The 13601-nt window shown below is 46.1% G+C and overlaps 1 protein-coding gene across 4 annotated transcripts in view; it reads left to right on the top strand.

The window, feature by feature from the left end:
- LOC123766909 (uncharacterized) overlaps positions 1–13601 on the top strand; it is a 61564-nt gene that overhangs the window by 11860 nt on the left and 36103 nt on the right. For all 4 annotated transcript variants that reach the window (XM_069307426.1, XM_069307427.1, XM_045756391.2 and 1 more), the window contains 2 exons: positions 11378–11492; positions 12650–12794. In XM_069307426.1, the coding sequence (XP_069163527.1) occupies positions 11378–11492; positions 12650–12794 (260 nt within the window). The remainder of the gene's footprint in view (positions 1–11377; positions 11493–12649; positions 12795–13601) is intronic.

Below are 13601 nucleotides of genomic sequence, written 5' to 3'. Positions count from 1 at the left end.
AAGTGACAGCTGTAGAATACTGTTACTTCGGCCATTAATCTTGCTCTCGACAGTCCACACGCCTTCGTATCAATCACAGTTCACACGGCAGTCTTGATGTTAAACTTGTCGCAGATGACCACAGCAGAGCAGAACTGGATGTACCAACGGTGTCTCTTAGCAGGAGTGGTGTCAGAAGGTCGTAGAGGCGGGTTGCTTGTTTGCAGAACAGGTGAATCTCGTCTTCCATCATTGCTCACGTCATCTCAGGCGTTTCTTGATGTCACCAGGTTACTAGGCCGTAAACACCAACTGTGCATACCCTCGTACCGCCGACTTTAGGCCAAAGGAGACAATTTTGCGACCTTCTATTGGCGAGTCCCGGTACTCTGTAGGGAAACCGTGCCTTCCACCTGTGACCGCCTTACTTCTGCTTTCTTGTTACTTCAGATGACGTAATCATTAATCTTCCGGCGAAATTCTTGAGTACTGCTACGTGCTTTCCATTTCTTGACCTCTCCTCCAACACTGCTGGAATGACTGCAGTCTTGATGACGCAGCAGGTGGGTATTGGTGATCTCGAGACAGCTACCCCGGCGTTGTATGGCACCTCCGGTGACTGCTATAATGTGGACAGCTCGCTGGCCCTGACAACCTCGTTAGTGACGTGAGGCGTCGGCCGGGTGACTCTTGGACAGTCACTCATCCCCAAAGTAACTGATGTATGGGTTACTGGGTCTAGTGGGGGGAGGGCTTTGTGTAACGTGCCTCCCCCCTCGGTCTTTACAGACAAGGGTTCACGTGTGGCTGGAACAACTGGGTCGGTGTACCAATCAGACCTGGGAACAGACAGACACAACACAGCGGAAGCATAGATATACTCTGGGTTTGGTGGAGGTGGAACCCCAGAGCACGGTAAAAGTTGCTACCTGAGTCAAGTATAGACATAGTACATCTCATTGCCTTTACAGGAAAATCTAGTCAATACTAAATTATACTAACTAAGGAAGTTACTTTACTGTACAGCGCGAGATCTCGTCACCATAGGGTGGCGAGACTGCACCTGACTACTGATGAGCGATGACAGAGGGTCATCCTCATCTTCTGACTCGTCGGTGAAGCCATGAGTCAGCACTGCTGAGTCAGGAACTAGACCCGCTGAAGGCAGTTCTAATTCCTCTCTAGCATGATAATGTTTCAATTTATTTACGTGAATTGTCCTTTCCACCTGGTCCTCGAACACTCCTTTTATAACAAGATTAACCGGCCCCGCCCTTTTAATTACTCTATAGGGTCCTCGCCACCTCGGAGCTAGTTTCCTGCTCTGATTGGCGGGCGCAGCCTCATTCACTCTCAATACGAGGCTTCCTTCCTTCAACTCAAGAGGGCGCACTTTCTTGTCATAAAAATGAGCATACCGAGTCCGTGCCTTCTTGGACGCTTCAGCTGCAATATTCCATGCATTTCTCATTTTTCCAAGGACCTCTGAAGGATAGTCCTCCCCGTATGCAACATTATGTCTGTTAAGCAGACCTGACGGGAAATTGCATGAATTACCAGTAAACAAATGAAGTGGTTGGGTGTTAATTGATTGGTGGATGGCAGTATTCAAGGCGAACTGAACATAGGGTAGGTGTTCATCCCAGGTGTTTGCATCATGTTCAGCAAGGATTGCAAGCATATCCTTGACTGAACGATTAGTCCGTTCCGTCATTCCGTTTGCTTGTGGGTGGTAGGCCGTTGTAAAAGCCGAAGTTGTCTCTAAAATCTTACAAACTTCTCTAAATATATTCCCATTGAATTCTTGACCCCGGTCAGAGACTAAAACTTTAGGAGGTCCGAATACAGTAACGAACCTACGCAAGAACGCATCTGCAACCGTACGAGAATCCTTCTGAGGTAATGCAACTAGTGTAGTGTATCTAGACAGATGGTCAACTAGCACCAACACGTATCTGTTACCCGCATGACTGTGGTGTAAATCAATCAGATCGGCCCCCACACGATCTAACGGTTCACAAATTTCAGGAAATTCCTGAAGTGGGGCTTGTACCTTAAGGGTACCTTTCCTCCTCTGGCAACGAGGGCACGACTTCACGAAATTGATTACCTCAGAAAGTAATCCTGGAAAATAAAATAGAGACTTTGCTTTTAAGTGCGTTTTAAAGATCCCCGGATGCCCTGCAATTTTTGAAGCATGTGCGAGCTTTAACGCTGATGACCGCAACGCGTCCGGAATAACTAGCTGAAATACTGCCCTATCATTCTGGCTATTAACATAATACAGGACGCCCTGTTTCATCTCAAAATCATGAATAGGTAAATTCTTTTTCTTTTTGGGGTATTTTCCTCCCTCTAAATACTCAATAATCTCTTTCCATCTAGGCTCGTTCATCTGGTATTCTCTCATTTTATCTGATGGAATGGTTTCAATGTTTTCATTAAGTTGAACTGCCGCTATATTTCTACTTAGCGTATCTGGCACAACATGTGCTGGACCAGGCTTGTACAAGATCTGGAATGAGTGGGCCGAAAGTTCGTGAGACCAGCGTGACATTCGTGGGCATTTCGTTCGCTTTTTAAATATGTGTGTTAACGCTCGATGGTCTGTGTAGATTACAAAATGCCGCTGAAATAGGTAAGGCTCGAAATACCTAACTGATTCTACTACTGCCAGTGCCTCCCGATCCGTAGCTGAATAACGAACTTCAGGTCCTTTGACCTTCCTACTGAAATAGGCTACTGGATGGGGTAAATTATCTGCGTCTCGCTGAATTAAGCACCCGCCAATAGCTATACCGCTGGCGTCAGTGTGCACTTCCCACTCTTTCTCAAAATCAGGAATAGCCAATACCGGTGTCGTGATTAGTTGGTCTTTCAGTTTGCGATAGGCCTCGTCATGTTCAGATTTCCACACAAACTTCGCATTTTTCTTTGTCAGATCAGTCAGGGGTGCTGAAATGCCAGCGAAACCTTCAATATGACGACGAAAATATCCGGCCGCCCCAAAAAACCTACGCACGTCCTTTGCTGTCCTTGGAGTAGGCATGTCAGCAATGGCGCGGCAAGAATCTGGGTCAGGTCGGATACCGTCTGGGCACACCTGGAACCCCAGAAATTTGAATTTCTGAGCCGCCAAGGTGCACTTCTGAACATTCAGCCTGAAACCTGCCTGATCTAACAATTTCAAAGTCTCAGTCAAGTCCTGTAGGTGTTCCTCAAACGTCCTGGAATATATCACAACATCATCCAGGTACGCTAAAGAATGCCTACCCAGTACCGGACTAAGGATAAAGTTGATGGCCCTCTGAAACGACGAAGGCGCTGTCTTCAAACCAAACGGCATCCTACGGAATTGATAAGTGTGCCTACCATCCGAGAATGCTGTTTTTTCCCTATCCTGTTCTGCCACCGGAATCGCCCAATACGCCGATTTTGCGTCAAGAGTTGAGAAATACTTAGCAGCACCAAATTGATCTATTATCTCCTGTATTCGGGGCAACGGATACACATCACCCTTAGTTAATTCGTTCACCTTCCGGTAGTCAACACAGAAACGATAACTACCGTCCGGTTTCCGAACTATCACAACAGGAGAGAGCCACGGTGACGTACTAGGCTCTATCACGCCCTGTCTCAACATTTTCTGGCACTCCTCCCTGATAATGTTCTTTGCCTGTTCCGGCAACCTCCACTGTCTTGTGTACACAGGCAAATGGTCACCAGTTGGAATGGTGTGCTCGATCTTATCAAGGAGACCAATCTGGTCATCCTCTGTCGCAAACAATTTCGGGAATTTTCGTAAAACTCCTCTCAGTGCCTTCCTATCCGCCTGTGCAACATGTTGCAAATCAAGTGCTGAAATTAATTTTTCCACTTCCTCAACATTCTGTGCAACATTTCTCGTCTCGTATTGTACTTTGGATGGTGTTTTAGTGTTCAACATATTCAGTGCACTACATTGTGCAGTGACGGCTGGCGTCTCAGCTGACTCATGGTGAAAGATTTCTGTGTCCTCCACCATGGTTCCCTGAGATACCCTATCACCTGCCCTGAAGCGAAAAGTCTTATGTGAAAGATTGACAACTGGAATGAGTGCCCCTTTATCGAGCACTACAACTAAGTGATGAGGAATTAATAAACTATCACATCTCCCAGCCACCTGAAGGGTGGTACCTGGTTGTATGTGACGTCCCACGGCTACTTTAATAAATTTAACAGAATGTGGAGGGCAACTCTGTTTGGTCAATGCATGCAAGGCGCATGACCTCTTAACTGTGTCTGGAAGAGACTTAAAAATCAATTTTGGAAAGTGCGCATTATATTTCAGCTTCCGTTTAATTGAAGCTACAACTGGGGGATGGTCGATCATCTCCACTGGGTAGGAAGTCTGTCCCAACTGCAACCTGCAGTTCCTAGCCCCTTTTTGAGCAGACAAGGAATAATCAAATCGCGACAGAAAATCAGTCCCCATTAAGATGTGACCAGGAAAATCAAGGTTCTCTACGATCGTACATGTGTGAGGCTGCAATTCCCCATCAATCTCAAAATTAACTGTACCTTGACCTACGATCTCAATCTTTTCCCCATTGACTGCTGTTAATGTCTTTGCGCAACGTTGAAGACGTGCATACTTAAAATTGCTGAAGGCTGACTTTTTAATTACTGTTGCCTGGCTTCCTGTATCAACAAAAGCTGTCAATCTCACACCTTCCACTTTCACCTCAAAAGTAGGCCTGCCATCACTAGGAGCCTGCTTTCATGCTTTCGTAGGAGTGACTTCGCAATCCCTCTGTATATGCCCGCGCTTCCAGCAGGAGTAACACCTCCGCGGATCTCTGTTGGTACCCCGCGCAGGGTGGCTCGAACTTGCAGCTGAGGGCTGCTTCCCGCCTGATGAACCCGCGCCACAGTTCCTCGGCTTGGCTCCCTCGCCTTTACTTAACGCCTCTACGTATGGCGACAACTGAGTGCCCGGCGTCTCCGTGCGCATCTGCCTGTCTAAGGCTGTGGCGGCCTGGGGTTGGGGTTGAGGTATGGTGTGGGTGGCCTCGGGTTGGGGTGTGGATTGAGGTTGGGGTTGAGGTATGGTGTGGGTGACCTCAGGCTGGGGTGTGGATTGAGGTTGGGGTGGGTATGGGGTGGCCTGGGGCTGGAATGGGTATGGGTATGGGGTGGCCTGGGGTTGGAATGGGTATGGGTATGGAGTGGCCTGGGGTTGGAATGGGTATGGGTATGGGGTGGCCTGGGGTTGGAATGGGTATGGGGTGGCCTGGGGTTGGAATGGGTATGGATATGGGTATGGGGTGGCCTGGGGTTGGAATTGTTGTAGTGACGGATGAGGTGTACCTAGGTGTTGTGGGTGCTGTGGTATTGGTGTTATGTTGGGTAGTTCCTGCTGTTGGTGTGGTTGTTCATTTTCCCGTTGAACGGGTTGCTGTTCTCTACCGAGCGAAGTGGGACGTCCTGCCATACTAACTGAGGCCCCCTGTCTGCCCTGCTGGCATGGCGTCGATGTTATTTGTGGGGGAACCCAAGACGGCTCTCCCCACTCATGGGACGACTCCTCGCAAGACTCCCCACTCATGTCAATAATAGTATCGCTACCTGAGCGATCCCCAGTGGTGTCGGAAGAGGTTCTATCCTCTACACTCCCATTCCCACTGGTCCCTACTGACTGGTCATTATCAGGGTTAAACATTTTCTGTGATTCCTGGTGTGCCACGTCTCTTCTAAACTACCCTTTTAGTACACCCTCGACCCGGACTCACTACAACCGTGATCTTACACAAAAAAAAAATCACAACTCTATTCTAAGAGAAAACTACTAAATTCCCAAAATAGGAAATACACCGATTTATCGAGAGAATCGCTGAAGTGAATCCAATGAATGAGTGTCTACCCCGCACTCGTGTCTGACCGTGAAATATCCCGCAGTTCTATTGCTGAAACCTAAGTCCTTTACGTTAAAAAAATTAAAGAATCTAATTTATATAAAACAATTTAAATGATAACGCAACTAACGCGTAGCACTCGTGATGGATTAATAAAGAATATTTACTGTACTTGAATACTAAACGCGCTTGAAGTGAGCAGCGTGGCCACTGATGACTGGTGGAGCGGGACCAGCTGCGCTGGAAAAAAAACTAAGTCCCGCGCTTTTTCGCTTAAACGCTGAAAAATCAAAATTTTTGTTCTGAAGGAAAATAACTAGTTTTACGTTAATAAACCGCTCTAGCGATTAATATAGACACCCAGGACCTATAAATGCTTACTAAAAATTGAATTTTTATCAAAAACTGCGTTTTTACTCAATTGCTGGACTCTGCCAATTTTTCTGACTCCGAGGGAAAAATATTCTATCACCCCAAATATCACAAAACTCCTTTAATTCACAAAAATTTGGGTTTCTCGTTTCCAGATATAAATACGTTATTATTTAATACTGACGTTGTATACAGAACAATACTGACACATCGGGCGGTTTCAACACTCACTAATTCGATTTTTCGTTAAAATCCGAGATTTTCACCTCAAATGGACTCTGACAAAATTACAACACGATTTTCTCGAAAAATAACTAAATTCGGCAAAAATGTAATTATCACTGTTTAATGCTTACGGACAGAATTACGTCCCTTGCGCGCACTAGAGAGTAATACTGACCCCAGAATATACACAAAACATAAAAAATTAGAATTTCCGCCAAAAAGTCAGATTCTAGCCCAAGCTGGACTTAGAAAATTTTCCACCTACGTTTCTACTGAAAACAGAGTTCTAAGTCTACAAACACAATTTTACCGTCTTACTGGTAACAACTAGAAAATATCACGCGCATCGACTGGGGAATCCTAATGATACCCAGAACATACACGTGACCCACGAATACAAATTAATTACAGTTAACGACTTTCCGACATTGACTTAGCCGAAAACTTATCCCAAAATACTTAGAAATATTCCACGGACAAATAATATTTACACACAACTTTACTATCCCTTAAACTCCTTCACTTATCTATAGTGACCGACATATAGCCCTAAGTCCAGAGGATTAACAACGCCTCTGACTTAGACTAATAGAACAGGGAATAACAAAACTTAACGTACGCACTTAGCCTAATATGCAAGAAAATGCTAAACACTTTGAAAAAAATTTTAACCGGGGATTGAATTTAGGGGAAAAAAATTAATCTAGAACAACGCAAAATAATTGGAAAATTACTTTATAAATTGAAGTATACTTAATTCAAAAATGCACTCGACTTAATCTTATAATTGCTCCTACCGGCTCGCCGTACCACACCTAGCCTAGGGGCCACACCCTCTAGGTTCCAACAGAGCGACACGCAGCTTTCAGCAACAATTATGACTAGGGACGACTCAACCTCCACTAAGTGTGCGATCACTTAGTTGTTGAATCGCTGCTAGGTAGTTTACTAGTCCGTCCCTCGGAGGCCGCAACGCCCTTCACGGATTACGTTTTTCCTTAGCGTTTTGGGTCGTCTAATAACGCCCTCGGACTATCTACTGGCGTCCCACAGATATATCCGCCCCCGACAGCCCTCAAGGAACTGCTGTTGAGAGTATGGTGGCTCCCAACACCTCTGAATTAATTGCAATGGGTCGAGTATGGTACCCAGTCCAATCAACTCGGAGCGGTCTCGTTTTCAATAAATCTAATTTTAACAACCTAATCTTACTAACTAAACCTTAATCATATCAGCCCGCATGACCCAAGATTCGCCAATCCCCACTCAAACGCACTTGTGGGGCGCACTGCTAATCCTGACCCGCGGCTGTCTCCTTAGCATCCGCGCACGTGTTCGAACGGCTAGACGCGTGAGCCTTTCAACAATTTCAAACAAAATTGTTGAAACCACCGCTGTGCACCATTGTAACACGGGTTTGGGTCCTCTCTCTTTACTTCCTTCTTTCTACTCCCTCTACCCGTATTCTTACTTTTATTTCTAAACCAAGGGACTCCAAAACTTTTACCAAAGCCAACTCCACGCCACGTGGTCCTAAGACGATTGACCGACTTAGGATTCTACACCCAGTATGACGTGACCTAAGCTCTGAACAAAACCCTAGAGTCACCTCTGCTGCCACCACCAGACCAGTAATACAAGAGCAATGATCGAGGTCTGGATCGATCACGCTAATTAATCAACCTAGGGGCTTGATCCCCACTATAAACGATGACCTTGAGTGTGGAATAAATTACACGGTAATGATGATTCCGATTCGATGTTAGAATCGGCGCCCAATACAACTCTGCCTCGTGTGGACCACGTGACCAGGACAAGTTTACACATAACCAAATGGAAACAATAAAATGCAAATTAATAACAAATTTAATTTATTAAAAGAAAACTAAAACAAAATCTAAATGTGTTCACTCCCTATCACTTTAACACTCCCTACTTGACCTGAATGGCAAATGAGAAGACTATTTCTATACATAACCATAGCAACTATACCTTGGGCGACCAGCTAGATGTCTTGGGGAGAGGTAAGATGTTTGACCTCTCCCAGCTGCTCCCGTATTCACACTGACTTGTCCTCGTCTGGCCTAGCCCAGACTAGAACCTTGTATTGTTCCGCATCGCTTACCCAGTTACTTTAGCACGGTTAAGTTATAACAATTATCCTCTGTTTATACTGAATTGATCCAGACTGGTTGAATTATTTTACTGAATTAAATTACAAACATCTAACGGCAGAGCTGTTCCCGATCACAAAAATGGTTATTAAAACTTTGAGAAATATTAGACATGTCAACCCTGCTGACCTATGACCGCCGGTCACTCCGCCTCAAAAGTTAGATCTGATTCGTGACGTCACTGATGGTGACTTAAACTCAATAATTAGAATACTCTTGATATTGTACCCAGTACTATTATACAATACAATTTTAATGCAAAATGAATAAAGGCTAATTTTCTCTAAATTCCTGAATACTATAGGATGATTCATTATACGCAGATATGAACAAAGCGTCGGTTATTTCCACCGCGAATTCCCCTGGGGGTCAGGTCACCATGCGGCTCAGCTTCCCATTCTCTTTTGTCGATAAACCACTCTGGATAATTCTTACAACAGCCTAGTCTGTTACAGCGACCCTTCCGCCTTCTTTGGTTTTCCTAGCTTGCCCTGCCGTTTTTTTTTTTTTTTTTTGGGGGGGGGGGGGTCTTGCGATGTCTCGCGTTGGACCTGTCGTTTCTGAACTCCTGGCGGGCTTGCATGCTTGGGGGAGTTTTTTCTGTTCGGCAGACGTTCCATCTCCTTGTGCCGCCTGGGTTTCGGTGGTCGCGCGCGAGATCTTCTCGCGGCTCCGCCTTTTCCTGGGCTCGGGGGGGGGGGGGCCTTGTCGGGGCTGCTTATGTTCTGCCTCGTGGTCTTGCCTCCGGTTGGTGGTCGGGTGGCTTCGTGGTAGGTGTTCCACCTGCGTGCTTCTCTTGGCGGCAGTATGGGGTATTTTGGCGGTCCTTCCTTTTCCTGTCTCTTCTTAGGTGGTTACTCTTGTTCGCTTGGTTTACTCTCGGCTTGGTTTTCTAGTGGGGGTTGGGGGCCGTCGTCTTGCCACATACTGTCGCCTCTTTTCGTGCGGCGCAGGCGGAGCCGCTTCAGCTTGCTTTCGGTCTTGGTGTTGCTTCTGCACCGTTAGTCAGCTGTCTTGTGCGTCGTTTCACCTCCGGCCTGTTCATGCGCCGCTTGCACCATCCTGGTCTCTGGTCAGCGTGCTCTGTCTTCTCCTCGGTTGGTAGTGCCCCTTCGGTTCCGGTGTGTTTTTTCATCGGCTCTTTCCTTTGGACCTTTGCCTCTGGGGGTCGGGTCGCTGAGTTTTCTTGCTCCTTCGGTTTTAGCGTTTTGGTTGTTTGATGGCAGCAGTCTCCATCTTTTCTGGCGCGAGGTGGGGCTGCTGCATTCTGGAGGGGTCCAGGGTTTGTTGGTGCTTCGTTGGTCGGGCCGGGGGTGTGTCGTTTTGGTGTTCAGTGGCGGCCCTCCGCTGTTGTTTGCTTGCCACGGCGTTTGGGTCCGGAGCGCGTTTTGCGTTGATCCGGTTCTGTTCTTCCCGGTTCGCTGGTGATAGTGTCCCGGGTGGTCAGCCGTGTTCTTGCGGCTCAGCTGCCTGTGTTCTTCCCTCATGCCTGTGGCGTTCGTGGCTTCGCTGCTCTCGCTGCAGTCTGGGCGACGTGGCCTTGCAGTCTTTCGGGCATGGATTTTTGGTGTTCGTGCAGGGGCCTTGCTGCTCGTGGTTCTAGTGTTGTTCCCGGGATTTTCGGGGCTGTGGCGCCTTGGGTTGGCGTTTGCTGCCTGTTGTCTCGCCTCCTTGGGGGGTGCGTGGTGTCCGCCTCCCGGTTTTGTCCCTTTAGACCTTCCTCTGTGGGTAGTTAGCTCCGGGGAGCCGACGGGGCTCCCCCCAGAAAACCAGCGTTGAATGTAATGAAACGCCATTTTCTGGGTGAGACCCGGAGGCTCCCCGGCAACCCTCCCTCCCTCCGGTCGGCGTTTTTTCGCGTGTTTTGACATCCAGCCTCAGAACTGATGGGTGGATAGCCGGCGTGGGAGGTCTGGGGCTCCCCCTTCCCCCTCCCGGGGAGGGGGGAGCTGCGCAGACAGCGGCGCGGTGACGTATGACGTCATACTAGTTTCCTTGTTTTCTGTTGAAGAGTTCTATCCACTAGTTCGGCTTAGGTAGCAATTTTCACCAGAATAGGGGTTTGTTTTGGAATGCTTACCTTTCTGGATGCTTGACCCGGTCGATGGCAGACATAGAATGCTTCCAACCACACGGGGGTTTCTATAGGCCATTGCTCCCCTTGCCTCTCTGAGGGGGCCAGGTTCTGGCTCGTGGTCCCCGGTAGGCCCTAGAACTCCATACACATGACTGATGCCAAAGTCTGACATTAGCATATCAGCCGGAAAAGCTCCGGGGAGCCTCCGGGTCTCACCCAGAAAATGGCGTTTCATTACATTCAACGCTGTTTTTTTCCTTGAATAAAGTGTTCAAGTGCAAAATTGTTCAAACTCACAGCCGTTAGTGCCGAAGTATCATTGTACTTTTGGGATGAAATGTATTGCTCAGAAAGGGCTTTGCTTTCTTACTGATTAACGTCTGATGATCATTCCTGGGTAGGATTGATTTATTTCCCCAGTGACTCTTTGAGTGTAATATGAGCCTGCAGGTCTACAGTACCCAAACATTGTCTGTGATGTCGTGCTGTATATTGATCCTGGCTGGCTGCACCATCTGATGTGCAAGGAGTGTCAGATCATATACAGTATGTGGGTGCTAAACCATTTATTATTCCTGTTGGATGATCCCAAATTTGTTTTCAGCCTCTTGTAATGCAATCATGTCATTAAATAAAATTAATGTCTTTCTGACTAGATTCGTATGCGGTGGCGAGAGCTATGTAAGAAATATCGGAACACAATCAATCACAATGACCTGTACAACTCCAGAAAAACTTGCCAGTACTTTGATGACCTTAACAATCTTTTTGGTAAGTGTATATGGTAATATTTATATATTTCTGAATCAAAATATATTTTTCAGCCCCGTTATTGTGACTTCATCTGCACAGTCCTATTTCCCTCGTGTCCCAAGCCCCTCTGCTCAAAGACCTCTATGGGATTACCATAGCCCGTGCTATTTGGAACTTTTTGTTCCCAGTAGTTGAATCTAAAACAACAAACAACAACCCATCTGCTCTGTTGAGCTGACTTGTGTAAATTCCGTATTTTGTGCATATGCTGCAAATAACTCAGTGGTGATATGACTCGATGAACACCTGAGGGGGTGCTGTACTCGGAAATAGGGCACCGAGTGGCATGAAATGCTCCTCTAAGGTTGGGAATACTCAGTGCTCCTTTTCTCGGCTCTAAAAATCCTTATTCCTTGAGCTTACTGTGTTACCCTGGGCCATTAAGTGGAAGCAGCTGGCTCCTCTGGCCTTATGTTTATTATTTTTAGCTGGAAGTGGTGGGTTGTTTAGTACAATCTTGTGACTAGTAATTAGCAGGAGGATAATTGACTTTGATGTCCTAACCACACATAAGAAAATGAAGAAACAATGAACTATGATGATTCGATCTTTCCTGGACCCTTATCAAGTTGTGTAATAATGATCCAGAATGGACTGAAATATCATTGTCTCTTCACTTTCTGATGTGTGGTTTGGGCATAATATCTTCAGTCACATTGTGACTTATCATCTGTAGTTGACTTTCATCATGACTCCAGTTATCATTTAAAGGGGGGGGGGGGTATCGAGTGGTTTATATCTGTTTTGTATGATAGTGAGCTGTTACTTTGATGATGGATTGAGAATTCTTTCCTGTGTCTCTCCTCTCCAGTCGTGTGGAGAGACTATTTGAAAAGTTCCTTGTTATGGTGGGGCAAAAGTCTGAGGGGGCCTGGTATTGTTGCAGTGTTCAGAGTGATCTGGAGATTATGGCTTGGGAAATAACAGAGCTACCGCTCAAAAAGCATCACCTCATTCTCGGCACACTATTTATTTTTAGTCAGTGCAATAAAATCTGTTTTAAGAATTCTCAAGGTTAGTTTCCTGAAGGTTTGTAAACTGTATTTATTAACATGTTATACTGTACCCTTTACAATACTTTGCATACCTATGCAAGCACTTCATTTCTTTTAAAGGAGTATGGGACTGTCCAGCCACACTGCTCTTAATTAGACAGCTTGAAGCCAATGGTAGTAAACGTCTGGGTCAGAATGGAGGAACTCGCATGAGACACAGAGTCTGGGAACACATTCGGCAGTTTCTTCAGTCTCATGGATACCAGTAAGTAAATAATAAGACGTATTAAAAATTGTGTATTGTGGGCCAGCCCACAGTAGCTCCTTAGTGAATTTGCTCTGGTAACAGACAGCCACAATATTTCCTGACTTGCCAAACACCAGGACTAGAATCTGGGTTGCTCATAGAGACAAGAGAAGCATGGGGATCTAAAATCAATCTCATAACCAAGTCAAACTGCCCAGAAAGTACTGTATAAGTGAATCAACACAAACTACATGTCTTGATGAAAGAAAAGATGGAAACAGTGGTAATATCTCAGTGCACAACCAGATGGCAGCTCTAACAGGGTGTTGGCTGCTTGTTATCTTTTGGCTGTTCCTTGCCTCCTTTCTTTGCCTTTCTTCCCTATGGGGCTCGGGGTTGTTTGGGCTGTTTGCTCACTATAATGTGAGCTAAATGGGCAGGTGGAACCCTTGGGCGACCTGAGTTGCATCTGGTGGCACACTGCGACACTACCGCTATTTCCATCTTTGTTCTTTTTTTCATCAAGAGATGTAGTTTGTGTTGCTCCACCTGTACTCTCTGGGCAGTTTGATTCAGTTATAAGTTTAATTTTAGATCCCCAGGCTTCTCTTGCCTCTATGAGCACACCAGACTTTGGTCTTGGTGTTTGGTAAGTCAGGTAGTATTGTGGTTGTCAGTTACCAGGGCAAATGCACCAGGAAGCTACCGAGGCTGCGCAGAAAATGACATTTCATTACGTTCAGTGCTTGATTTATTATGGTTCAGTAATTTTGTTTGAATTGTTTTTGATAAAGTTGAAAGTATAATTTCTAAAATTAAATTTCA

This window comes from Procambarus clarkii, chromosome 60, assembly GCF_040958095.1.
Source record: "Procambarus clarkii isolate CNS0578487 chromosome 60, FALCON_Pclarkii_2.0, whole genome shotgun sequence".
In the NCBI taxonomy this organism is placed as follows: Eukaryota; Metazoa; Arthropoda; class Malacostraca; order Decapoda; family Cambaridae; genus Procambarus; species Procambarus clarkii.
Note: the sequence above shows the minus strand (reverse complement) of the source record. Positions and strands in the feature narration are given on the sequence as shown.